The 25,338-nt window shown below is 46.7% G+C and overlaps 2 protein-coding genes across 4 annotated transcripts; one reads left to right on the top strand and one right to left on the bottom strand.

The window, feature by feature from the left end:
* Nucleotides 1-213: 213 nt before the first annotated feature.
* Nucleotides 214-21,217, bottom strand: GGA3 (golgi associated, gamma adaptin ear containing, ARF binding protein 3). Of its 3 annotated transcripts, none has more exons than XM_054846279.1 (18): nt 21,079-21,130; nt 18,740-18,900; nt 15,403-15,487; nt 14,574-14,649; nt 13,954-14,052; nt 13,032-13,155; nt 12,071-12,174; nt 11,442-11,522; nt 10,100-10,237; nt 9,018-9,099; nt 8,412-8,528; nt 7,158-7,421; nt 6,437-6,504; nt 5,713-6,035; nt 4,926-5,191; nt 4,575-4,744; nt 3,769-3,879; nt 214-2,591 (listed from the first exon to the last, which is right to left on the bottom strand). In XM_054846279.1, exons 2-18 carry the CDS (start codon nt 18,777-18,779, stop codon nt 2,481-2,483), a joined length of 2,259 nt encoding a protein of 752 aa, XP_054702254.1. In that variant the 5' UTR covers nt 18,780-18,900; nt 21,079-21,130; the 3' UTR covers nt 214-2,480. The 3 variants fall into 3 exon arrangements, 2 of the variants coding, with proteins under 2 accessions (XP_054702254.1, XP_054702253.1); XR_008579718.1 differs by lacking the exon at nt 18,740-18,900 and adding an exon at nt 2,871-2,978 and having other exon boundaries at nt 2,462-2,591; nt 21,079-21,217; XM_054846278.1 differs by lacking the exon at nt 18,740-18,900 and having other exon boundaries at nt 21,079-21,212.
* MRPS7 (mitochondrial ribosomal protein S7) lies at nt 21,154-25,338 on the top strand. Its single transcript, XM_054846283.1, has 5 exons — nt 21,154-21,295; nt 22,134-22,325; nt 22,638-22,701; nt 23,590-23,757; nt 24,565-25,338. The coding sequence occupies exons 1-5, from the start codon at nt 21,240-21,242 to the stop codon at nt 24,784-24,786; spliced, it is 702 nt and encodes a 233-aa protein (XP_054702258.1). The 5' UTR covers nt 21,154-21,239; the 3' UTR covers nt 24,787-25,338.

Genomic DNA, 25,338 nt, shown 5'->3' with positions numbered 1-25,338 from the left:
AGTGTTACCTTGGCTTGTTCAGTTGCTTTGCCTCTAACACCTGGGACTGAAATTAAAGCCACCTTTTAAACAAACAGGGTTTTAGAAAACAGCAGCTTCTCCATTTTCGCTTAGTTTGGATGGTCTTGAGGTGATAGGGTGAGATTTAGGATTTCTGGAAGCAGCACTGGCCTCCGTGAGCAGTCATTAGTAAGGGCTAGCCACAGAGCAAAGTAGGGAAAACAATTTATTTAACATGCAGCAGAACAAATGCATTTGAGATGTATATACAGTTACGGCTGTTCGGTACGAAGCAGGAACCTCACCCTACAGACAAGGAACATTCATAGTTTAATTTCCAAAGCTTTTAACAACGCATTTCCACACAGCAAGACTACGGCATCTTTCCATTTGGCTGTACAGCGCGGGCAGCGCACTGCCGTTAACACCAAGAACAAAACCATTCTGCAGAGAGCACTTGTGCTCTCCTGACTCCCTCAAAGTCACAGTGAGATTCAGACGTAGGCATCTAAAGCAGCGACACTCGCTTCCTCAGGACACACTATGTGACCTGGGCACTACCCCCGTGCCTACTGTGTCTAAAGTGCTGGCAAGAACATGTCTGAGGCAGAAAGAATTCTCTCCTTGTCTCCTATCCCAGTCCATCGGTTTAAAACTGCATTAAGGATCCAAACAACGCACCCACCCTTCTCGCCTGCCTCCTACAGCAGGGAGCTGACAAGGCTGGGATCCTCACGAGCTCCAGATCAACCGTTTACAGCAAGTTACTTGGCCAAGCTTTGATTCCACCTTCAGGGCTTCTACAACTGCCCGGTGCCTCTGATTAGGACCTCAGGCCATCAAATCTGCTGAGTTTTCCACCTCTAGCGATTCTTACTTTGGAACACGGTAAAGAAAATTCAACTATAAATAACTCCAAGCTGCATTTGCTGTAATGGGTTTTACAGCCGCCATTAATTCCAGCAGCTCTTTCTCCTCTGGAATTTTCTTCCTACAGTGGGCAGGGCTCTCCTCCTCCTGATCTTCTCAGCACCTGAGCTGGCTGCTCCCACTCACAGCTCGGTAAGAGCTAGAAATGCCGAGCTTAGTGCCCAAGGACTCTCCCTATCTGTGCTTTTGTCAATGGATGTTAAAAAAAAACTCGTTAATTTAAAACAGTCTGTCTCAAAGCTAGTTGAGGCACTGCTCGAGATTGGAAATGGAGAGGGTGAAGGAAGAGACTGCTAGAATCAAGTTTTGGGGATTTAAACCTAGTAAGACTGTAGCTAGAGGGGTCAGCTCTTCTGCCCCACCAGCGCAGAACACTGATCTCCAGCAAAACCGCTTTCCCCTTTGTGGGGACAATTGCACTTGGCCACTTCACACAGAGAACAAATGAAACAGGGCATTAAACCCAGCACACGCTTCGTCACAGCCCAGTGGAGCCTTCTTTCCTTTGACTGCTTGTTTCTATTTAGATATCCTATAGCTCAATTATTTACATCTTGTACATCATTGTACTCATCTCAATAAAACACAGTATTCAACTACAATAATAATACTGCCTGCACGAGGGGACACAAGAGGCATTTCTCCTTATCCCTGGGTTCAGTCACTGCACCTGATCAGTGCTTGTAAAGACATTTCTGCACTCCAGGTGCTGTCCCCCACCAACACCGACCGCTCCTTTCCAGCCCTGTTTACCTCCTCATGACACATTTCCTTGTTTCCCCACACTATGGAATGCAACGAAGGCAGAAAAAAAATAACCAGTGTAACCATTCGCATACAAAACTCAGCCCCATCTGCCCCAAACGGATACAATGGGGAGGCAGCTAGCAGTATAAAATAAATATAATAACTAAAGATTCAGCAGTGTGGCACAGCACAGAGCGAGGGTCTGCTTACATCGGCCGTTGGGAATGAAGCAGTGGAGGGGGAGGAAGGGAGCTAAGTGCCATTTCAGTGTAAAAAATAAGCATTCCCTCATGGAGCCAGCATTATTGCTCAACATGCTTAGCGGGACCGGTCTGGCACTGAGGAGGTAAAAGTCCGAGGGAGGGCACGTGTAAGGGCTCTGCGCTGAGGAAGCTCATGGTGGCATCATTACCCCACCAGCCTGTAGGTATCTCCAGACAGCGGTACAGGAACAAGCCAACCAAATCCCCTTCTGCTGACAGGTCTCCCCTCAAAATACGGTAACTTCAAGTTTAATAGAGTGGAAGATAGAACCAGATTCACCCAGAGGTCAAGATAAAAGCAGCCAGCACTGCCTGTTACTGGCTGCCACTCAGTTCATGCTTGGCATAAATGTCCCAGGACCCCTTCAACGTGGGGCAAAACATTCTGGACTAAAGCTACAAGCAGAGTGGTCAGGACATGTAAACAAAGCTGAACATCACCAGTGGATAGCATGTGCGTCCCTCCCCACGTCACATTCATTCCAGTCCCGTGGGATCCTTTCCTGGTCCTGTCACAGAGTCTCTGGCAGTGTCCTAAGGTCATAGATTCCCCCACTGCTCTACCGGGGGAAACTGATCCACTTCGCCAACCTCTGTGCTAGGCTGGTCTCCCAGTGTGAAGGTCAGTCTGTACCTCAGCCTCACTTTCTCCTGCAGGAAAGACAAAACCCAAGAGCGACATGAGAACAACTCCTGAACAAAACACTGTTACAGCTCCACAGAGTGTGCAAGGCTTCTGTTGCACATAGCAACAGGAAGAGGGCCAAGGTAAGTTCATGGAGTAGTTCAGCTATTTAGCAAACCTGAGTTATTTACCTTACGTTTTTTTATACCACAAAAGCTTTATTGCTTAGCATGGAACAGGAGGAGAAAAGCACGAATGACCTGTGATAACAGTTTACACAGACGTGGTCAGCACCCACTGCTCACCTGCTCTCCAGTGGGCCTGAAGAACACTGCTGGAATAGTTCAACATTTTCAAAATTAAATTCCTCATCATGTGGAAGAAGATAAAACACTTCCTGCTCTGCAAAATTCCTAGTAAAACAGTAAGCAGGAGATGGAACCAGTCCTTCAATGAGGGGATAGATCTCCATGTACCTCACAAAGTTGAAGTTTTTCAATAATCCAGTAAACCCGTCTGGCATGTATCTTTCTGGATCAAAAAACTTTCAGCTGATACTTTAAGGACCCTTTTGCTGTAATTCTCGAGTAGTAACATCTTGATTTGTCAAATAATTAGAAACCACTTAGGCATACAGCTTTATCAAGCAGGCTACTTAAATGAGTAAGTACAGCAAGGATAAACAGCTATCCAGAAAAGAAAGTGTTAACCACGTTGTTTCACTGGTCACAGGTACATCCTCAAAGAGTAATGGAACAGACACGACCTGACATTTGTCTGTTGGTTCGGGTCTGACAGACTACAGCCTCAACACAGCAAAACTATTTCTACAGTACCAGCTAATTTAACATCAATCTAATTAGCACCAAAGCCAGGCAGTTCCACCGCACAAGGGAGTCAGACAAGCTCTGATCACTACCCTTTAAAGCTGAGCCTTATACGACTGTTGCCCTTTTGCTGGGAGAAACGTACAGGTCCTTCTCGTACCTTTCCTGGCTGACAAAGTCTGTTGGGGAAGAGACTCCGTGCAGCCTCCCCCCAGCCCGAATCCAACACCAACGTTACACAGTAACCACCTCTGGAGGGCAAGTTAGGAATAAGCACTGGTATCTGCTCAAATGTTCGGTTCACCCCACCCTGTAGAATTCAGCTCACATCAAATTTGGCTGACAAGGACAGGATAAATCCTGCTGCCCCTCTCACCTTCATAGGATTCGCCAGAAGCATGACTTGGGTGATGGCGGCAGGCGGCTGGATGGGACTGAATGGAGACAGCTCTGTGCCAGAGGGTGGTTGTAACTTCACTTTCATGGACTGCAAATGAAAAAGAAAGCAGAACCTCAGGGATTATCTCCTACCTTGGGGACAACCAAAAATGCTCTGGTGAGATAACAGCACACGTCCAAACTGAAGAGAATCAATCCACAAGCAAGGCTGAGGAAACAAGAGCCAGCCCAGCTCGCACAACATGACAGAACAGGTAGGCTGACAAGTCTGTCCAGAGTAAAAGCACTGGTCAGGTGAACACCAACAGCACCTTCCTGTGAGTTATCTTCTGTCAGAGGTTGATGATAGGCAGATCGTAGCTGAGACTGGGCCAGTTTTCAAAACACCAGCTGGCCATCCAAAATTATCTAGGTGCAGTAAGACCAGAATGGAACATATTGTCAGATTTAGGATGCCTTTTACAAATTCCAATTCCTGAAGACCTCAAGGGCAGGCTCTATCCATGTAACGGTCCTGTCATCATGCTGTCTGAGCCACCTTCATGAACAGACACAGCTGGGCTGATCTTAGATAGCAAGAAAAATAGAACACTACCTACCTGCAGTTCTTGACTTACCCTATTCACTGTTTTCTGCCTCTGACAGCTAGCTTTATGTTTTGGAAACAGGCAGAACACAGCCTATAGAAAGGTAGAACCAGGCTGTCCCAAGTCCCTCAGTTCATACCCAGGCCTTCCCAAAGGCAGTTTCATGTCGCCGTAGGTCTGAGCCACGCATCCCTACCTTCGGCACAGCAGCCTGCAGCACGATGTTCTTCACAGGAAGCGGTGCCGTGTTCAGCATCGAGACTACCACGACTAGCACATCCGACCTTCCCGGCGGGCACTCCCTGGCAAAGTGCAAGAGGATTCGGAAGCCGTTCTTGTCATAGGCTGTCACCGGGAGGGCACTGCCTACCGCAGAGAGAGAAGGGGAGAGGAATGCAGGTTCATGCTGCAGAAGACGACCTGTAGCAGCATTAAGCAATCTGTTTGGCTGGGACATCTCATCCTTTCACTCTACTTCATAAGCTCTGTCAAGAAGCTTTGCTTTCAAAAAATGTTCAGAGAAAGGTGAAAAACCTGATTTACTTACTGGGTTTAATGGATTCCAAAGGAACATGGACATTGGCCAAAGAAATTTCAGGTGCTTTCATGGGACTGCCTTGCTGCTGGAATGATGCCGGCTGGAAGAGAGGACTTCCTGAGCCAGCAGTACAGCTGCTTGGGAAAGGAACTGGAGGGGCTGCGGGGGCAGTGGCTGGCAGCCCTGCAGATGCTATTAATGGGGCGGAGGTGATGGTGGTTGGCAAAGTAACCCCAGGGAACACCGAGGGTGCCGCCATGCCTTGGGTGGCAGTCCTGCAAGAGACACAGAAAAACCAGGAAGTTGAGCTGAAAGCGAAGCAGGCATTTCACCACAAACCCAGAGATAAGAGCAGATCACAAGGACAAAGGAGTGGCCTGGAGCCAGGTTAGAGTCCGTGATTATTGCGGTCTTGTGTAAGGAGAGCTACAAATGGTGGTGGTAGGGTTAGGCATCACTTCTCGCAGTCAAGAAGAAAGCAGAGTCCCACCTTGGCAAAGGTGGGCAAGGCTAACGTGGGCAAAGGCCTCTGTACCTGAGCAGTCCATTCCATGATACGCTGCACGTGCGTATCAGGCAACAGCAAAGCTGTTGGGCTCTAGCCAGTAGTGCCTGCCTTTCCCTGCTGGAGGTGGGACCCTCCTATTAGTTTGTAAACTGAAACTCTCCGAGAAGAAATCCCAATCACACATTTCTACCAAACCAGAGAGTTGAAAGTCTGCCTCTGAACCTGACGCTGCAGCAATATTGGCTTTCTAACCGCAGAGACAAAGCGAAGCCCAGGACTTTTAGTTACCCTTTGGCTTCTTCAAGGAGTTGTCCCAGTGCATCCATCTTATGTGACATATTGCTCCCCACAGATGAGCTGAAGTACCCAGGAGCAGCTGGAATAGTCTTAGGGGGCCCTGCAGGGGCAGCCGGTCCAGCAGAGAACACAAATGGTGCTGAGTTTGGTGCTGGGATGCTGGGAGCTGCCTGAGAGGCTGAGAAAGCAGAGGACAGCGTCACTGATGTTCCACACGTGGTCTGTGATGTGTGATGGAGAAGAGGGTTCCCTGCAGAGTTGCAAGCAACAGTCACCATCTTCGGATTAAAGAAATCCAGGTCCAGCTGGTCAGTCTGAAAGAGAGGACAAGTAGATGCTCTAACTCACTGCTACCCCTTGTTGTAGAGATGGCACTGTTACAGAGGGAGATAGATTTACCGCAAAAACAGGTGCTGGGTGGCAAGCAGCAAAGTCTGTGGCCTATGTCAGGACTACATCTGATCTGTAATTTAAGCAAAGGAAGTGCTAACGTCATGGGGGAGAGATGGGAAACTAAGAAAGCCAGGTTCGGGGATATCTACTCTGTTGAGACACAGCTATCCCAGATTTTAGGGCTAAGTCAGACTTCCCCTCAGGAACAGCTGCCCCTCTGCCTGTATGCGTGATCACGTTTCTCCACGGTGACAGAGTGTGTTCTGAGACCTCCCGCAATGACAACCCCCCCCTCCCCTTCCCCCAAACCCCTCCTTTGTACCTCAAACATGCTCCACTGGTTGCTTTCTGAGGTCTCCTTCACTGCTGCAGGGGCTGGGTCATTCAGGCCTGAAAGGAAAAACAACAAGTAGGTGACTGGAGAAGAAAATGAGTTAGGTGGCATCCCTTTGCAATTGTTTCAGTGCCATCAAACTACTTGATTCAGCTCTGCCAGAGCTGATGAAAGCCTGAAATGGGCTGCGAATCTATGATGAGGAAAAGAGACTGATGGCGTCCGAAGCTGGCAGTCACCCCCTGCACACAGCTCTTCTAACCCTTCCTGATTTGCAGTGTGCTCTGCTATTCACATCTGGGCTCCAGAGACAGGCGTTCTGCAGGCTCCTATACGCAGCCCCTCTAAGGCACCTTGCTCTTTAGCACAGCCACAAAGTCAGGGGTGAAACCTGTACCAAACTTCAGCCTGCACGTCCTGCACATCCAAGCACCTACAGAGATCAGACTGCAATTACACTCAACTGTTATTTCACTTACAGCCTACTTTGGGAACGTCAGAGTTTTTAATACTGACTCACTGACTGATTCTTACATTCAGGATGATGCAAGGGAGCATCCCCTGGACTTCTCTAGAAGCCAAAGGCATCTCATGCTCCTTTTAGGCATGCTGCATGCTCAGCCAGCCCTCACACTCACACTGAAAGAAGAAAGCAGTCTTTGTTAGGCATGGATTGAGTAGCTCTTTTCTGGACCCTTCGGTGTCTTACCTAAGCACAGAAGCTCCTCGTCCAGCAAGGAGAGGGAGTTGGCCGTGCTGCTCTGCTGAGCAGGTGCGGCATCCACTTGGCTAGAGGAACTGCTCCGCAACTGCGCAAATGTCTGGGGAGGAGGTGGGAGAATGGGGATTTCGGCTGGGGCTACTGTGGGGGCTGGTGCCAGTGTGGTGGGTGGCATTGGAGGTGGCGGGGTGCTGGTGACATCCAGCCCAGCAAGGTCGATGAGGGTGTTGAGATTACTCGTGGAGTTACTCCCTGCAGCGGACAGAAGAGCACTACTAGGAAAGAAGGCAAAAGGCTCAGAGCAAACCCAATGTACAGAAGAAATTATCAGAGAGATGGTTTAGATAACACAAATCCTCATTTAATCACGGCTTATGGCTCTCTGTAATGGAGAAAGCCCTCATGCTTTCCACCTAACCATTTGCTGTCCACGAGCTACTTAAATCAACCCAGATACTTAGGAAATTTCTAGCTAAAGAGCAACATCTGCTCCAACCACTGCTCTTCCCCAGTGCTTCTTGTAGTGTAATTCATAGTCTTGTCAAAATCTTTTGAGCTCAGATAAGACTTTGGGAGATCCTACAGAATTACAATAAACAAAGGCTACCAGAGAGCTGAGGAAAATTCATCCTGTTTGGATCTAGAATTCCCTTCATATTTTGAACAGTCTTGTCCCAGTAAGATGCTGTCAGGCAGCATTATGCATTCCTCTACTGCTCTCCTTGCAGAAATGTGTGACTCCCAAATGGTAATTCTGCCACACACGTCCAGAGCTTTCAATGGTGAAACTGAAGTGTAAAGTGGGCGATTGGCCTAAATTCACAAATGGAATTACTGGCAAAGCCAGCACCCCTGGCTTGGCTCCCACTCTCCTGCTATTGTCCTTCTGATAAAATTGTCCTCTTCTTACACGTCACCATTAAGAAACAGGACAAGTGTGGAGAGGAAAATGTATGAGAACTTGCAGCCACACAACCTGTTCAGATGCAGGTTTCTACTGATGTTATCAAAGGTTTCAATAATATGGAATGAGGAATAGAAAATGCAAAGCTGCAGCACTGTTGCTCGTGTCCAGAATTGTCTGTCCACTGCTTAGGAGCTGTCTTGTCCCCCTCTGATTCACAAACTGTTGGCCACAAGAACCACAAATAGCCTACTTCACCACAATTTATAGGAAATCCCGTCCAAAAGACTTAGAATTGCAGGATTCAAAATTAAACGGTTGGCTTCCCAGGAACTCACCTTCCACTACAGACATCACAGGGAGATCCACTTCACCATTGATCACTTGCCCCTCTATTATTTTTTTATAGGAATTTATCACACGGGATAAATTGTCACTGGCCTGCAGAATATCCCCTACATGCAAGAGAGACAAAAATGACCTCCAAGACTTCAGTAACTCTGCTCCCACTAATGCTGACAGTACTTAGTTATCAACTAAATAAACAGCAAGAAAAAACATAATTATTTGGCTATGAGCTCCACTATTCTCTGTCTTTGCCATGCTTCTCTAAGCAATACCCTGACCTTTCTAGGTCCATGCACATTACAGTAACAAGGAAATGATGAGTCCAAGACTTTGTTCCCCACAGCAGCTCACTTCCCAAGCAGCAGCTGTCCCCCATGATTGCCCCCGGCCTCCCTAACCACCAACTCTACTGTTAAGCCCTTGCCTGAATTTAAATGATAAGCATAAAGAGGTAAGGATCTTGTCTTTTATCTGCTTGCTCAAAGCAAAATGTATCTACAGTGAAGAGGCATCTTTACAGCAGCCATTCCCTCGCCAAACCCTTGCACAGTCACAGGTCACAAAAGCAATTAAAAAAGAAGCGTAACTTCATTTACCCAAACTGCTGTCATTATCCTCAGTCTCACTGGCCAGCTTGAATAACGTCCGTCTTTTGGTTTCACACCTTTCATAGAGCTCCTAGGAAGACAGATTAGGACAAAGGGTTTCATCAGCCACTGTCAGCAATACCCATCAGCACAGATTGACTCCCCAGGCATGCGTTGGAAAGTCCCAAATAGAGAAACCAGTCCCCCTGTGCTGAATGTGCCAGCGTGGCTGGACATCCCAGCCCTATTAACACTTCACAGCTCTGTTACGTTAGCCTGCGAGTCTAAACACAACCTGCGTTTTCCACACAACATCTCTCAGTCCTCCGTCACATCAGCACTTACGGCCAGCTCTAGTCAAAAGAGATGTTTGTTCCTTGTATTACAGTAGTCCCTAACAGCCTGAGGAAGAGCAGAACTGTGCTTCAACAATTACGCTTCAACTGGGCTGCAACCACCATTCACAGTGTCTGCAACCACACAGAAGAATGGTGGCAAGAAAGAAATGTTTCACAGAAACAAATTGTCTTACCAACATTTCAGGAGCTTGTTATTAAAAATGAGTAGTTTAAACTTTTTAAATTAGATAAGGTGTAAGTCCTCAAGGCCCTGGGCCTATCAAGCCATCCCTGGTGGCTATTTTGATTTTTACCATCTGAATGTTCTCCCAACCTTGTAACACTAGCTAAAACTCTTCCTTTGAAGGGGAGGACATATCTTCTGCCTCATTCAGCCTTTCATTTATCCATTCACAGTGGCGTAAGGGACACTTATGATCTGCAATCAGTGTGTCCTAATAAGAGCAAGAATTATAAACTGCGGCTTCTTGATTCTGCCACGCTGCATCTTTGGAGAGCAGCCGTACCTCACGCCAAGCATGTGCAAAACCAAGCTATTATCCACTGAGTCCTTTGGTGAAAGGCGTTAAAAACGTGGTTATTTTCTTTCCTGCTGTTTCCAACAACTGCTCTTGTTTCTTGCTGTTGCTCTCCATTTTACTGCACTGTTTGTAATTCTCTGCAAAACTCAAGTCTGTAAGAAGAAAGGACTGACTCCAGGATTTCTGGGAAGAAGGAGCAGCTCAGACCCACCTTCATGAGTTCTCTATCGGCCTCTGATGAATCCTCTTTGCTGTAATGAACCAACATCTCATTCAGTAGCTTCACGTTGTTATTTACTTCCTCCAGCGTGTGCATGCGTTTTGTCACTTTTTGAATCCGAGCCTCATCCTTTAGGGTGTAAAACGCAGACATGAAAAGTGAGTTTCCCTGTAAAGGTCCAGGGTATCACAACAGCAGGTATATCTGTAAATCATGTCAAGTAATGGCTATTTAAGGTTAAGCTAGGAAAAAAACCCCAACCAAACCAACAACCTCTCCACCCATGTGAAGCTTTGCTTATTTTATTATCTTTGCACCAACACTCCAAAATTATAGAAAACACCAGATTTCCAAAAAGTCTCATTAAATAGACTCTAATGTATAATTATACCACTAAAAATAGAAAAGTTCCCAGAAGTTCCTTTCTGACCTTTTCGGAAGGATTTATTTTTTTTTCCTGGTCACTTGATGCCATTTTACAAAAAAGATGTGTTTGAAACAAAACCTTTACTAGGAACAACAAGCACTCTCTGGTAGAGAATCTCCACCCATCTCTGATTTGAGATTCCAACTAAAGATGAAGGAGAGTCTGCCCCGGGGACAGGAGAAGCTCGAATGGAAATGTTGCAGTAACTATACATCCTCTTCAGTCTAGAAGCTATCCTTTTTTTCTTTTTTTTTGCCAAAAACACTGAGTCATTTCCTGGACTCCAGGGTTTTTAATGACTGCCATGGGTGGATGCATCACAGCTCTACAAACAGGAAGGTGTTTCCATAAAGCTTGCTTGTGAGGAGACCCAGTCCAATGACTCGGTCCTCAGTATCCAGGGAGGTACTGCGATGCTCCCACCAAACCCTGACATGAAATACCATCTTGAGTGATGAGAACGTAGTTAATTACAACAAGGGGCATTCAGTCCTTGCCCCTTCTTGCCCTGGCCTCCAGCAGAGAGATCAACTGCAGACATTTTTATGATATAAACATCTCCCAGTTGTGAGCTAGAATCAAAATTTCAGCACATTCATATCATACAGAGCCCTACTAAGTCATTAGATGGTACTGCCTTTATGCTGGTAACCACGGGGACTAGATGGAAGTTGGCAGTGTCATGTGTTTTAAAAAATAATAAAAGGTTGAATGTCGCTGATGGTCAATCTCATTCAGTCCCCACAACTTAACTAAGGAACATACTAACGCAATGCTCCCAGAGCCTCAAAAACCCAGGTGCTGCCATTCACGTGATCCTAAAGCTCGCCAACATTTTGGAGTCAAATTGCTTAAAACCTGCAAACCAGACTGCTGACTGGGACCAATCCTACAGGAATTTCTTACCTCTTTTACCATGGATTTTATAAGCTTGTTGGCCTCTTGTAAATCATCTGGGTTTTTGCTTTTCAGCAGTTTGGCTAGAAGCTGTAAGATGAGAAGAAGATATTCAGGAAACAAATAAAGACCCTTTGGCAAAGGGAAACAGTGAGAGCAATCTAAGTGAACAACTCAGGGGAAAAGAGATGCAGCCCACTATTACAAAGCTTATGCTGCTTTCATAGCTACAGTGACTCCAGCGGGAGTCATTTATGGTTTATTATTTTATGTGAGTTGCTGCATTCTTGCTTCTACAGAGGACATACTGCAAAATCTCAGAGACTTCTGACACTAGATAATTATTCCTCCCATACATAATTTTTGGTCCTGTGAAACAGTCTCTGCCTTCTAGTATTACAGCAGGAGAGCACTTTAACCAGGAATCATCTCGTAATGGTAACACAGAGAAGGCCTTAACTGCAACTTCAGGTTAGGTAGGTGGACAAAGTAGTCGTATTCAAACCAATGGATTCTGTGAAAGTACACACCACCTCCCCAAAAATAAAAGCTGAATTAGCAAACTTCCCTTCCTTGTTCTACATGTGCATTAAATAATCACTTTTCATTAGTGATTATGATACAAGTCTTCACTATACCTTGGATTTTTCCTCATCATCAAACACAGGGTTTTTGGGACGAGGCGGTGGAGAAGGAATCAGGGTTCTGTCCGCAGGAATCACAGGATCAAACATAACAATCCCTGAAAGCAGAAAGGGAACCCACATGGGTTTCCACATGTAGTCACACCAGACAGTGCACCCAGTTACTCACAGGCTGCTATTAAAGCAAACCCCAGCAACTGTGTTGCCATGTCCACGCTGCTCCTCTAATAGCTCAGGATAATCAAGAGCTCTCCATTTTTTGTCTTTCCCCCTTTCACATTAGCTATTGAACCACTAAGTGAAGTCTCAGACAATCCAGCTTTGTGCAAACTCAAGGGCATGACATTTGTTTGTATAAATGAGCTGCGGAGGAAAGCAGACAGCAGTGCAACATGGGGTGATGAGCAGACTCCTAACCACAAGTGGGGAAAGAGCCAAGCATCCTGCTTGTTCCATTGTCGAATCCCTAGATTTGTGCTCTACCTCAAGAGCTTCCCTGGAACCAATTTTTCTTGTGTTGAAGCTGCATGTTTCTCAGCTGAGCTTTTTTCACTGTGCCTACACAAGAAATGTGTATCAGTTGAACTAAAGGTACAATTGTAAAGTCATCTAGTTAAAAGAACACAAAAGGCTACATGGAGGCTCTTATTTTGCTTTAAATTAGAGTTGTTCAGATCATTTAATAACTACTTACAGAATAAAAAAACTGAAAAAAGCCCTGCAAATCAAAACAAAAGTGTTTGCAAGGTGTTTAACTCATCTAGTTAAAAAAGCCAATACAACCCAGCCCAAGGCATTTAAATATAATGAGAAGCTTTTCAGGGAATTTCTCCCTTGTTCTCCCTCCTCTTAGAGCCTGTCATGACCCCATGTAAATAGAAGTTGTTTATTTTGTGACACTCTTGCTTAAAGCACAGACTGGAGAGAACGCATGAATGAACAGCTGACTTCCTACCTTGTCGTTTCAGCATGTAGTAGGCATCCTTGATTTTGGATTCTTCTGGCAGTGCCACTGTCCAGCTATACAGCAATTCAATGACTTTGGTCTTCACCTTCTCCGAGACCCGGTCTCCCAAGTACTAAGAGCGGGAAAAAGATTACAATTTTCAAGATTCCTCATTTCTTTTTAAAAATAAAGTCCAAACCCAGAGAAGGGAAGTTCAGTGATATACACTAAAAGTTATATAATCCAAGTTCCAAGATGATCTAAGATACATCTTAAGAGGAAAAAAATATTCCTCGAATATATTTGAAATAACAGTAAAGAGAAGCTTTGTGATTATCTTCAGCAAAAGAAAAAGCAGCTATTCTGTTGGTTTCAGGATTTTGCTATTTAAAAATTAGAGCACTACCACCCCCCCCACACTGTCTTATGGGAAAGAATTTGGAATACTTCACTGCATCAATCATGCCTTGGGGTGCCTCTGTCTATTTTTGCTATGTTAAACACTTGCTGTGTTGAGGGACTTAGCCAGGCACCCTTTACAGAGAACGTCAGCAGCAGAGTGAGGATTAGAACTCTATGGTGTGTTGCAGAGTCTCTTGTTTTAACTTCTGCATCACAACTCTGATCCACTGATGCTGGGGTTTTGTTTATTTAAAAAAAATAAAAAAACCACAGCCCAAGCTTTAGAAACCTTTGAGTTTCATGAAGGATGAGAACAGTACGGAAGCTATATACTGATGGTAAATAAGTACAACTTACCGAGAAAATAGTAAGCAGAGCATAAAAAAAAATCCCAAAAACTTACCTAACAAATGCTCTTGAATATAGGCTAATAAATATAATGAGCCAGACAGAGCACTGCAAACATTTCAGATGTAGCTTACGGAGGCCAAACAAAAAGTAAATACAGCCATAAGGCTCACGGACTAACCTTTGGAGACACAACTTTTATTAACTCGTTTAAAAAGCGAAACTTCCCTACTTCATTATGAAATCTTCTCCCGCAATTCTTCATACAAGCTTCCAGCACCTGCATTCAAGTAACAAAAACAGGGGCTGAAATGAACAGCAAAACCCTACAGTAACAGCGTAGCTGTGTTCTGCTTATAGGGGAACTGAAGGACCTGTGTCAGTGAGACATGTATTCCTGCTCTGCGATACTAGCACGCATCCCCCAACTTTAGGGGTGACACATCAAGACGGGCGAGTCTCCCACCCTCAGCTGTGTATACCTGGGTCAGTTATCTCATCACTAGGTCTCATGACAACAAACACAAATCTTACCCGAAGATAACAAATGAAAGCAGCTGCAACTAAACCAGAGTTATTTCTGACTGCTTTATTGCTACTGAGAAATCTGGACACTTCAATTATGTAACTGTGCTCCCTCTCACTGTCCACTGCCTCCCAGCAGAGTGGAATCACGGCATTCGGCCCCAAAACTAGCCCCAGCTAACCCCACTGACACACACTGTGCACCCCTTATACTCTGCACAGATGATGTAAAATGCTATATAACTGTGTTCAAGAGGAGGGGTAAGGACTACCTACTGTCAAGGCTTGGACTGCCTCCCATTCCTGTGGCGACTGGATTTTATGAGCCAGGAGTCTCACAGCTATCTGTGGCCTGAAACAAAACAAATCCCCATTACAAACAAAACAGGCAAACACACTGAAGGATTTTCAGCCTTTCATGAATTCTGCTGTCTAAATGAGATGTCTTTCACATAATTAAAAGGAAATGCCATTTAGTACTTTTTATCTTTCCATCAGCGTACAAAGGCTAACAAGAAATGTTCAGGGCATCTTTGTAAGCCTGGGTGTTTGCACATATGAAAGGAAGCAAGGGCTGGTAGTCTGAGCCAGCAATTCCAGATTCCTCCTTGGGAGGGGCCAAACAACTCCCAGTACAGTCCCCAGCCCAGGAAATCACTTCATTTCTCTTGCATTAGTTTCCTTCTTCCAGAAGAAAACACTTCTTCCTTAGCTCACAGGAATGCTGTGCCCCAGGAGGTTTCCTCAGTTAAGCCTTGTAAAGATTTTAAAGACGTGAAGCCCCATCAGGCACTAAGAGTTATAACCCCATTTTACAGACTGGCAAACAGAATAACTTCGGCTAGATGAGAACCCTGCAGCTGCAGAAGTTGACATTAGAGACAGGTTCAGAACCCTCACTTTCCTAGAGCTCAGTTTGTGTGTAAGCTATGCTGCCTTTCACAGAAGAGAAACCACACTTCACAGCATCTTGTTTCTTTTATAGCCAGATTTTCCTTGCAGTATCAGTATATAAAAATGAAAACATGAAATTTTGATGATCAAATAATATATTTTAAACTGTGAATGTTAATTTATTAAGTCCAGAGCTGTTTGGGACACCCACCCTTCAAGTTCTTTGTTGATCTGGTCACAGAATCCAATGATGTATTCCCAGTCTTCTTGCCTGTTAGATGGGTTAGTGGCTTTATCTATGGTAAGGGAAAGAGAACATATTACAAATCAAGCAAAAGAAACAGCATAAAAGGTCATGCATTTCTTAGACGAGTATTTGACATCCATTGCCAACTATAAAAAAGGAGAAAAGTTCACACATGGTATGTCTGTTCAGGGAAAAGGGTGTGTCCAAGTGAGATATCCAAATATCCAGCAAGAATCACTGCTTTGCAAAAAAAACCCAAACACCCCAGGTGCTAAATCTCAAGTACTTAGAAACACACTATTTTCATACTCTGAGAGTACAAGATAAAATATTTGAGCTCACACAGCTTCCCTCTGTCTGAAATGCTCTCTCTTTCTATTTGGCTACAACATTAAAATCCTTAAAGGCTCATACTTTCTAAATAGGAAATTATTTTTGTATTCCCTGGGAGTTTTGTAAAAGTAAGAGCTGGAACATCAGTTGTTTAATATCAGTCATTTAGCATTAACACTTGTTTTTAGAGTGCCAGCTGATTTATTAGATGACTTAATATTTCTCCTGGGAATTACGAACTGAAATTTATTATTATACATTGAGTTCTTGCAAGTAATAAACACCACAGCCTGTTCCTGATCAGGAACTCAAAACCTATATGCTCAAACTGAGATACCTATACTCTACTGACTGGGCTATTTCAGGCTCCTGAAGGATCCTCCCTTGGGTACCAGGACCTTGCTTATTGGACTGATTGCAGAATAGTGAGGCTATCAGCATCTTTTTTTTGTTATGAATGCATCTTCTCATGTATTCCACTTAACTCTGATGGAGCACTGAATTTACAGTAGACAAGATTCCTGCTTTAACCTAATTTTCCAGCCAAGATGACTGGACATGATGATTTTTCTTTCTTGTAAGGGAAGAAACAACACTCTGTAGCTATATAGGTAAGGGCTGCCACTGAAGAAGAATTCCTCAAAATTTTAATACAATGGAAATAGATACAGAAAAGAAAATATTGCTTAGCCAGATAGTATAGAGCTGGGAAAGGAGGACAAGAAAAAAAAAAAAAACCAGCACACATCCCTGTACTTTCATCACAGAGGGAAGAATAACAAAACAAACACATGCTACACCACAAAGTGTCATTTTTTATCATCATTAAAACATATCCTTTTACCTTTCCACAGACAGACAAACACAGCTGTCAGATATCTACTCTGAAACCTCACTGTCACAGTGCACCTTAGTCCTCCTGCTGTGGCAGTCCTAGAAGGTCTGTTCCTATTTTCCTCCTCACGAAAGGATAGTCGTAAAGCAATTTTGTAAACTGTTCCATGCATTGCACCTGCAGAGAGGGATCTCTGTGCCCGCTGCTGACGTTCATGGGACCCTAGATAAGCAAAAGGCCAGGGATGACTAACTGTAGCATCACATCTTGTTGCACTAACTAAGCTACCAAGCTATTTTTTGATCTGAAGAGATTCAAGGGAGGCTTAGTTTAAAACGCAGCTGCTGCAGAGCCAAGCAACTGTTCAAAACATATGTGGCACTTAAACCTTATTACCACACTCACAACTGCTGAACACCCTGGAAGCATCATGAAACCACGGACTTAAAACAATCTAAAGTCTTTTCATGCAAGTCAAATGGTATTGTGCATGGTTCGGTGCTCCAAAGCACTTCTGCTGCTCTGCAGGCCTAGATGAAAGAAATACGGTTCTTGGCTGGAGTTAATGGAATTTATTTCATAAATACAGGAAGAACACAAACAAGTAAGAACACTCAACTAAATGAACTCTTTGTTGGTTGCACATCCTGAAATTAGGAAAGAGATCCGGTACAAACAGGAAAATGTAACCAACATTTCCATGTTCCAAATGTTAATTCTGAAGCTCTTCCGAACATCTCCAAAGATTTCTTGGAATGACACTGGATTATTTCACACTCTCAGACTAGGTTCAGATTCATCTAAGATTTTGCACCAAAAACTCTCACATGAAGACAGTAAAGTCTCAGAAGGAGAGAGAGATTACTGAAGGGAAGTTACAATCCTTATTTCTAATGCTCATGAAATCTCCACGTGAAAGCCCAGTTCATAAAAGTTAATAAGCTTGACCAGAAGTCCTGCCCTGGCTCTGGAGATTGATGTGTTTGCAGAACAGAACGCACCAGTGCGTATAGATAGCTAAACTGATTTGGATACCAATCTCAGTGCAGCCACATGAACACAGCATCCTAGGTGAGCTAAATTACCTTGCTTAACCTTTTCAGGACATCCCTACGTGAAGCTGCATCACGTCTATGAAAGCATAATCTAAATTCCTCTATTTTTATGCAGAACGCTTAAAACGTGGGCAGGGAGCTCCTCTGCACTGCCTTATAGATATGCTTCAACCCTTACACAAAAGGATTCGTTCCACGAAGAAGAGTTTGGTGCTCTGGAATATCAAATCCTTGGCTCCTCTGTTGAAACTGCCAACAAAGGCCCACTAGGTACTGGTTATGAAGTCTGCTTTCAGGAAACACTCGTCCACCAGGTCCCATCCTGAAAATCCTATTTCACATTGGCAACCAAGTGAATCTGAATTAGCAACCTGGGAACAAAAGTCTCAGCCCTACCCCAGTCCTGCCACCATCTCTGCCTTAGCAGCTTTCAGACACTGGTGCGCTTCAGACACATAAAATTGCTTCATACTTGACCTAAGTGTCAGAGTCATTCAGCCCTCAGTTGCTCTGCTAAACTCTGAAACGCTAATGAGTCAACATTCAGATACATCATTAGATCTGAAACAAAGGTTCCTATTTTCTCCATAGAGAAACAAGGTTGGAATGCAGAGAATCACAGAACATTAATTGACTGGTAATGAATGCTCATATTTTCCTGGGTTTACTTCTCTATTGTTGGGACGGCTTTTGTCTCATTTCAAAAGGTTTCCCCAGGTCAGGCTTAGCATATGAATTAGGAATCTCCAGCCCAAGCATGTCCAGTCTAACAGTTGGATTTTGTTTGTATCCCCGGGAAGAGGAGGAGAATGCTGACCCATGACAATACAAGGAAAAAAAAGATATAAAGACAATCAATATTTTATCCATCTGCATCTATTAACATAGCTGGACATTGCCTAAGCCTGACACAAGTGTGATACAATACGCTTCCTTGTGGATGCAGCAGAAAAGGCAGTGCGACAGTCAAAGCATCCAGCTGTGTTTGTACAACTGACATTATTTTCCAACCTCCTCTTCTACTTCAGCTAAGTGCAGAAGAAGAGCCTGCTGGCAGGGGGAAAATAGAAAGGATCACCTTCTCTCATCCCAGCTGCCTGAAATGAGGCAGGAGACATGAAGATGCTAGATCATCACTGGCTGAAGTGCAGATCTTGCTGCAGTATTAGGACACGAGGATGATGTTACTTCATGGGTCTATGACTCCACCTGATGACAGAGACAGGGCAGCGTGGAAGGCTGCATATCACCGGTACAGAAAGAGAAAAAAAAATCATTGGCAATAAGAAATGTTCCATCTTCCTGTGACTGAGAAGTTGGCTGTACTGCTGAGCAATTCTGGCCCTTTCCTTTAGTAAGGGCACAGCAGGTGCACACCCTCAAGGTTAGCATCAGACACAGCACAGCTCTCTGACAGTTACAAGAAAAAAAACCCTCAGGAGGCCTGGTGAAAGCATTCAGATGCACCAGCCTTTCCACTCTGCCTCCCTGGTCTGCACGACTCCTCTGGTAATTTACGTACACTAAATGCTCCGTGCTCCCCTACAATGGGAGGAGCAATATAATCACACCAGCACAAATCACTGTAGCAGTGACCAGGCATAAATGTATCCTCTTAAATGAGAGAGCAACACTCAAGCATTGAAAAATGTGAGCACCTCCGCAGTTGGGCTCACTGCAATATTTCCTACAGTGAGTAAGGCCTTTGCAACACTACCCTTTAGCGTATGTTCTCCAGTGACAGAATATCCTACTGCTTGGCCAAGGGAGATAACTTCTCTCTTAACTTCCACAATTAAAAAATAACCTCACAAAACAAAGCATCAGGAAGCCTTCCAGGCTATACAACCTAAAATATCCTTCCTACTAGAGATATTTTCACACACAAACTGAACTTGGTGAGTCAGTTCTCCTCAGAGAAAGATTAAAAGGAAGGGATGTGGGTGTTACCTCATGTGTCTCACTGGCTACAATTAAAGACATTGACAAACTGTGGGAGTTCAGAGGAGGAGCAAAAACAGTAAGGGGACAGAATGGATTGATCTAAAATGAGAAGTAAGAGCTGAAAACATCATTTAGCCAGTAACTCCTATAATAGATGATGATACCACCTTTGTGTTTAAATTTTACATAAAAATACCAAGAAAAAACATGAATTATTTAATCTTGTTTATGGAAGGATAACTCCAGAAAGGTACCACATTTTATACTCTAAGGTATTTAGGGTAATGACCATCTTCTGCTCTTTGCGTAGCATGTGACTACTTAGGAACTTCACTCACTTCTGTAATCAAACAAACAACTATTAAAAAAAGAAGAAAGTCTAGGCAACGAGCTAGTGACGTGCAGGATAGCCTCGCAGGGACAGCAGCAGGAGCCCCTGTGCATGGAATATATGAAAAACAATTAGTGTTATGACTGATTCATTCAAGAATCACTTCCTGATCCGCCGGCGCTGGGTTGGGATCCTGCAGCGCCAGGTTCTGCACAGCCAACAGCCCGACTCTCACGGGCAGCACGGACAGACCCACAATGGGGAGATACTCAGCAAGGGCTGGGGGTGAACAAGCCATGACTGGGTTGGTTTTTTCCCCTTGTCTCTAACATTTAAGATTCTGTGATTAAAAAATACCTTACCTTGACAAAGGATTTTTAAATATTCCAGTCTGAATGGAATGGACATCCATAACTCCTACCCTGAAACTCCAGCCAGGCATAAAGCAGAATCTGTCTGCTTGAAAAGCATGGTTGTATAACATAGGAATACAATTTATTTGGGAAAGCCCTACAGTTCTCAACCTCGTGAACAGCACTACAGCTAACCAAAAACCAGGCGAGGGAAGAGAGACAGCAGGGACAGACACGTACCATGAGCCTTTATGGTCAAAAAAAGCAACAGCCTTGCAGGTGCTGAGCAACATGAGCTACAAACCCGCCCATTCCTCACACCTCCTAGTAAGCAAATTGATGATTAACAGACCCAAACCGCTGCTGAGCCCCTACAACCACAGCTCTGCATCTCTCCTTCACTGATGCTGTCTGGACACCGGAGCCCACCGGGAGGAAGGGAGGCCTCAGCCCTTTCCCCCCGCCCCGGAGAGCGCAACCCCGCGCAGGCGGAGGTCTCTGCTCCGGAGAACCATCCCCAGGGTGCTCACACCCACCCCCCGGCCCCTCCAGGAAGGCACCGTCGCGGCCCCGGCCAGCTCACGGAGCCCCCACCTCGCTGAGGGGGGCGGCGGGGAAGGGCGGGAGGAGGGCTGCGGTGAGGCGATGGGATGGGCCCGGGTGGAGGGGCCGGGGCTGAGGGCGGGCTCAGGCCGAAGGGAGTGCGGCTGAGGGGCCCCGGCCGGGAAGGCTGGAGGGGGGACCCCGGGGCCGAGGGGAGCGGGGCCGAGGGGGGCCCGGGGTACTCACTCAGCCACGACTCCAGGCTCTCCCCTTCCGCCTCCGCCATGTTGCCGGCCCGGCCCGAGGCCCCGCCCCGGCCGCGCGAGAGCCGAGCGGAGGGCGGGGCCCGGCTGAGGACCGCCCCCCTCCGGTAACGGACCTCGCCCCGCCCCGCACGCGGAGGGAAGATGGCGGCGCCCAGCGCGGCGGGGCTGAGCCGGCGGCTACGGGCCTGGCTGCCCCGGTAAGCGGGGCTGGGCGCTGCGTGAGCTTCGCCCGGAAATCCCCGGGCAGGGTGTGGGGGGGCGTTCCCTGGGCCGGGCCGCACACGGCTTAGCTATTTTCTGGGCTCGCGCGTGACGCGCCGTGGTCTTCTCTCGCGTGGGCGCCTGTGCAACAAGCGCCGTGGGGTGTCTGCGGGGCTCGCGGAACCCGGTCTCTGCGCGCGGGGTCCGTCACGGATGCGTGTGCTGACGCGCCGTGTTGGGGGGGGCGCAGGGGTGTCGGTACCCCCCTCGCTCCTCTCCACAACGCACCGAAATGCCGGTTCCTGCGCCGCGAACAAACACAGTTCCGCTGTAAGAATCGCGTCCCACTCCCGCGAGCGCAGAATAACGGTTATCCGAGCCACCCGCGACCTGACGGCGTCAGGCCGGGGGAGGCTGCTCCGTGGGTACAGGCGGGGTCCGTGGGTACAGGCAGGGTCTGGCAGGGAGGCAGCTCCGTGGGTACAGGCGGGGTCCGTGGGTACAGGCAGGGTCTGGCAGGGAGGCAGCTCCGTGGGTACAGGCAGGGAGGTGAGCTCAGCACTGCTGTCCCACAGCACCTCAAGCTGCGGCCTGGGACTCCCCACCCGCCCCTTTGGCGCAGGGGTTGCCCCATGGTTTTTGCAGCAGAACTGTGGGCCTTGATGTCGATTTGTGCCCCTGGCTCTGCTGCAGCCAGGGGAGCAGCAATGGAGAGGAAGGCAGAGATGCCCCTCGAGTCTAACGTGTCCTGAGATGTGTTCACATCCGTCCGCATCGCCGTCACAACATATCGCCTGTGTCAGTTTACAGCCCTCCTTCTCTTGTTCTTCGCAGGCTGACGCAGGTGAGGTGGAGTCGCTACAACCCCAGTTTCTTAGAGCCAGAAGTGAACAAGGAATTGTATCAGAAACCTCCGGAGGAGCTGTCTGAGGAGGAAAAGGAAAAAATGGAGCTTAAGGCTGTTCGGCCCATAAAAGCGGCTCCTCCCACTCTCTCCAGCTCTGTGTTCAGCGACCCTATGATCAGGTCAGAGAAAGCATCAGCTCCTCCTCTGTTACAGCCAGGTCCCGTGGAGCCAAAACGCTCGGGAGCTACGCTGTCCTCCTCAGCCTTCGCTTGCTGCGCTGCACGTTGCCTTCTCTTACAGCACAATCCCTTTATTCGGGTTAATCTTTTCCCACAAAGCCAGTCCATGGACTGACAGCGATTAGAGATAATTACAGCAGATCTAGCAGCACCCAGGCTTAACCATGGGAACAAGACAAGGAGGGGGGGCTTATTTCTGTGGGTGATAAAATCAGAATTTAAATCAGGTCGCATTTGGCTTTGTGTTTACAGTAAATTCACCAATATGATGATGAGGGATGGAAATAAAGTGCTGGCCAGAAGCCTCATGGCTCAGGTGAGACCTCGTGTTTCTTCCCACTGTTATGTTAAAACAATACAAATGGAAGGCTGGGACGTCAAGCCTGCTAGAATTGGGAATTACCAGAACTCAGGTCATCTCTGGGGTCCTAACACATTTCCCTCTGCACACACAATACTCTCACCATTATTTACCTGATCAGACGTACATTTTGTACAACCTCATTCAGCTCGCAGAGCAGGTGGCCGTAGCTTAATGGAGAACGTGCTCTTTCCACTCTTCAGTGTGTCTTGGACCTTATGTAGAATCATAGACTCATTTAGGTTGGAAAAGACCCTTAAGATCATCAAGTCCGACTATTAATCTAATACTAGCAAGTCCACCACTAAACCATAAAAAGCATACCCTCAAAAGATCTTCCTTTCAGCTCTCTTTCATGCCTTATCTTCTATATAACTTGCCAGTGAAGTCCCATAAATGTGTTGCGTATGACACAGCTTTGACCCCTGCTCTGACGTACAGTAACTGGCATTAGCTGGTCCCATCTGGTGTGTTCCAACCCTTGAAACGGGGGGACGCGTTGCCCAAATGTTCCCCAAGTAACTGCTGATGCCTTGTGACAGGAAGACAGGCAGGCTCTGGGCTTTTGAATCTGGGCTTTGGAGGGGAGGATGCTTAGTGCCCACAGACCAGCATTCTGGTCTCCACCTCCTCGTCCCAAACGCAATGTCCAGTAAAGAGACTGAAGATCTGGAAGAGGGTGAAGTAAAACTTGAGAGAATCCCTGACTGACCTGCTGCTTACAGGGCTAGAAAACCAGCTGCAGGCTCATGTGAAAATGGGGTGCTTGTAAAAGTGATGTAACTTCATGGAGTGGGATAATCCATCTGCTCTGCATGTCTCCTTTCTTGTCTTTGTCCCAAGACTCTAGAGGCCATTAAGAGGAAGCAGCTGGAGAAGTACCACAAAGCTCCAGAAGATGAGAAGGAGACAATTGAATGCAACCCTTACGTCATTTTCCACCAGGCTCTGAAAAACTGCCAGCCCATCATTGGGCTCAGCAGCATCACAAAAGGAGGCAAAACCTACCAGGTGAGAGGGAAGGAGGCCTGGGAGCACATCTGGTCAGGAGAGAATTTGCTAGGGAGGCAGATGGACTGGTGTCCACCCTTTCAGCTCCAGCTTTCCTCTCTTGGAAAGAGCCACTTTGCAATCTGGATCAAAACAGCACCTAGGAAACTGTCCAAGATCAGGCCCCCAGCCTGTGAGCATGGTAATGTCTCTGTTGGCAGCGGTCTCTGACTAGATGAGGAGTGCACAGCAAATGTTGTCCAAGGAGATGGAGATCAGTGATGGGCAGCAAAAGAATTGGTAGTCCTGGGACTACCAGTCCCATCCTCTCTGCTGCATCATGTTGCTCGGGTAGAGGCCCCAAAGCCCTGGGGAGGGTCAGCATAGCAGAAAAAGTCACTGCAGTGCAATATTTGAAACTCGAGCAGAACCTGTGTCTCAGCATGGGCTCTGCAACGCTTGAGACCTGATGGAGAAATGAGATGTGGAGGCGTGTCTGTCATTCAGTGCGGGGAGTGGTGACCATCTCCCACTCCTGCTAGCGCAAACCAGCCTGGATCCAGCTCCCCAGTAGCCCAGAAGTCCTTACAAAGGCCAGCGTCTGCCAGCAGGACCCAGAATTTCCATTTTGGTAGCAGTGGCCGTTTTCTATGGACAGAGGAGGTGAACTGGCACAGGTCAGCTGTTGGGAGCTGGTCTTACTGCTGAGCAGCACGCTGCCACTGGAGTCACAGCACGGTGTCCAGCTGGACCTGAATGGCTGTTGGAGTACAGCAGGTCACTGCACTCTCACAGCGTGATAACTGTTACGGTTTAAACCTTTCCCAGGTCCCGGTCCCGCTGAAGGACAATCGGAAGCGCTTCCTGGCCATGAAGTGGTTAATCACCGAGTGCAGGGAGAACAAGAACCGCCGGATGCTGATGCCTGAGAAGCTCTCCCAGGAGCTGCTCCAGGCCTTCAACAACGAAGGGCCCATCATCAAGAAGAAGCATGTGCTGCACAAGATGGCAGAGGCCAACCGGGCTTACGCCCACTTCCGCTGGTGGTAGGGACTCTGGGCACGGGACGCGACGCCCCCATCCCCACGGCATGGTGAGCAGAGCCCCAGGGCCACCCACGTGGGAGAAGCAGGGGAGAAGAGGGAAAGGTGGAAGGTCCCTTCCAGACAGCTTCTGAACGGAGCCAGGGACAGCCCATCTGATCCCCACAAAGTTCATTTCCTTTGGGCTTGTTTGGAAAGGGGAATCTGAAAGCGTTACTGACCCCTGCACGGACGATCTAGTTACTTCATAATCACTTTCCTGTGAAGAGAAGCCTTAGATTTTTTTCTTAGAGCAATGCTGTACAAAATAATCTTCCACTTACCCGTTTCCAGTGTCTCTGCTCCTGTAATCAGCAATGGTTTTCCCTTTTTGGCTGCACAGCTAAGAGCAGAGCTGGATTTTTTTCCATACCATAACCAGCCTTAGTGTCATTGGTACAAAAGGCCCTTTTTGATTTTTGGTTCTGACCATCAGCTACATTGTCTGCACAGATTTGATGGGGTTGTTAACAGAAAAAAAATAAAACCAGTTTTATGGAGAAGGTTTCTTGATTCCAAA

The sequence above is a fragment of the Grus americana genome, chromosome 18 (assembly GCF_028858705.1).
Source record: "Grus americana isolate bGruAme1 chromosome 18, bGruAme1.mat, whole genome shotgun sequence".
Taxonomy (NCBI): domain Eukaryota; kingdom Metazoa; phylum Chordata; class Aves; order Gruiformes; family Gruidae; genus Grus; species Grus americana.
This window is presented reverse-complemented; position numbering and strand designations above follow the sequence as displayed.

Bases quoted from the DNA above. Each gene is read 5' to 3' on its own strand.
- GGA3 (XM_054846278.1), bottom strand. From the start codon at position 21,118: ATGGCGGAGGCGGAAGGGGAGAGCCTGGAGTCGTGGCTGA. The intron at 13,156-13,953 runs GTTAGTCCGTGA...TCCCGCTCTTAG, and splicing joins TAAAAGTTGTGTCTCCAAAG to TACTTGGGAGACCGGGTCTC. The intron at 10,238-11,441 runs GTAAGAAATTCC...TACACCCTAAAG, and splicing joins TAAAATCCATGGTAAAAGAG to GATGAGGCTCGGATTCAAAA.
- MRPS7 (XM_054846283.1), top strand. From the start codon at position 21,240: ATGGCGGCGCCCAGCGCGGCGGGGCTGAGCCGGCGGCTACGGGCCTGG. The intron at 21,296-22,133 runs GTAAGCGGGGCT...TGTTCTTCGCAG, and splicing joins CTACGGGCCTGGCTGCCCCG to GCTGACGCAGGTGAGGTGGA. The intron at 22,702-23,589 runs GTGAGACCTCGT...CTTTGTCCCAAG, and splicing joins CCAGAAGCCTCATGGCTCAG to ACTCTAGAGGCCATTAAGAG.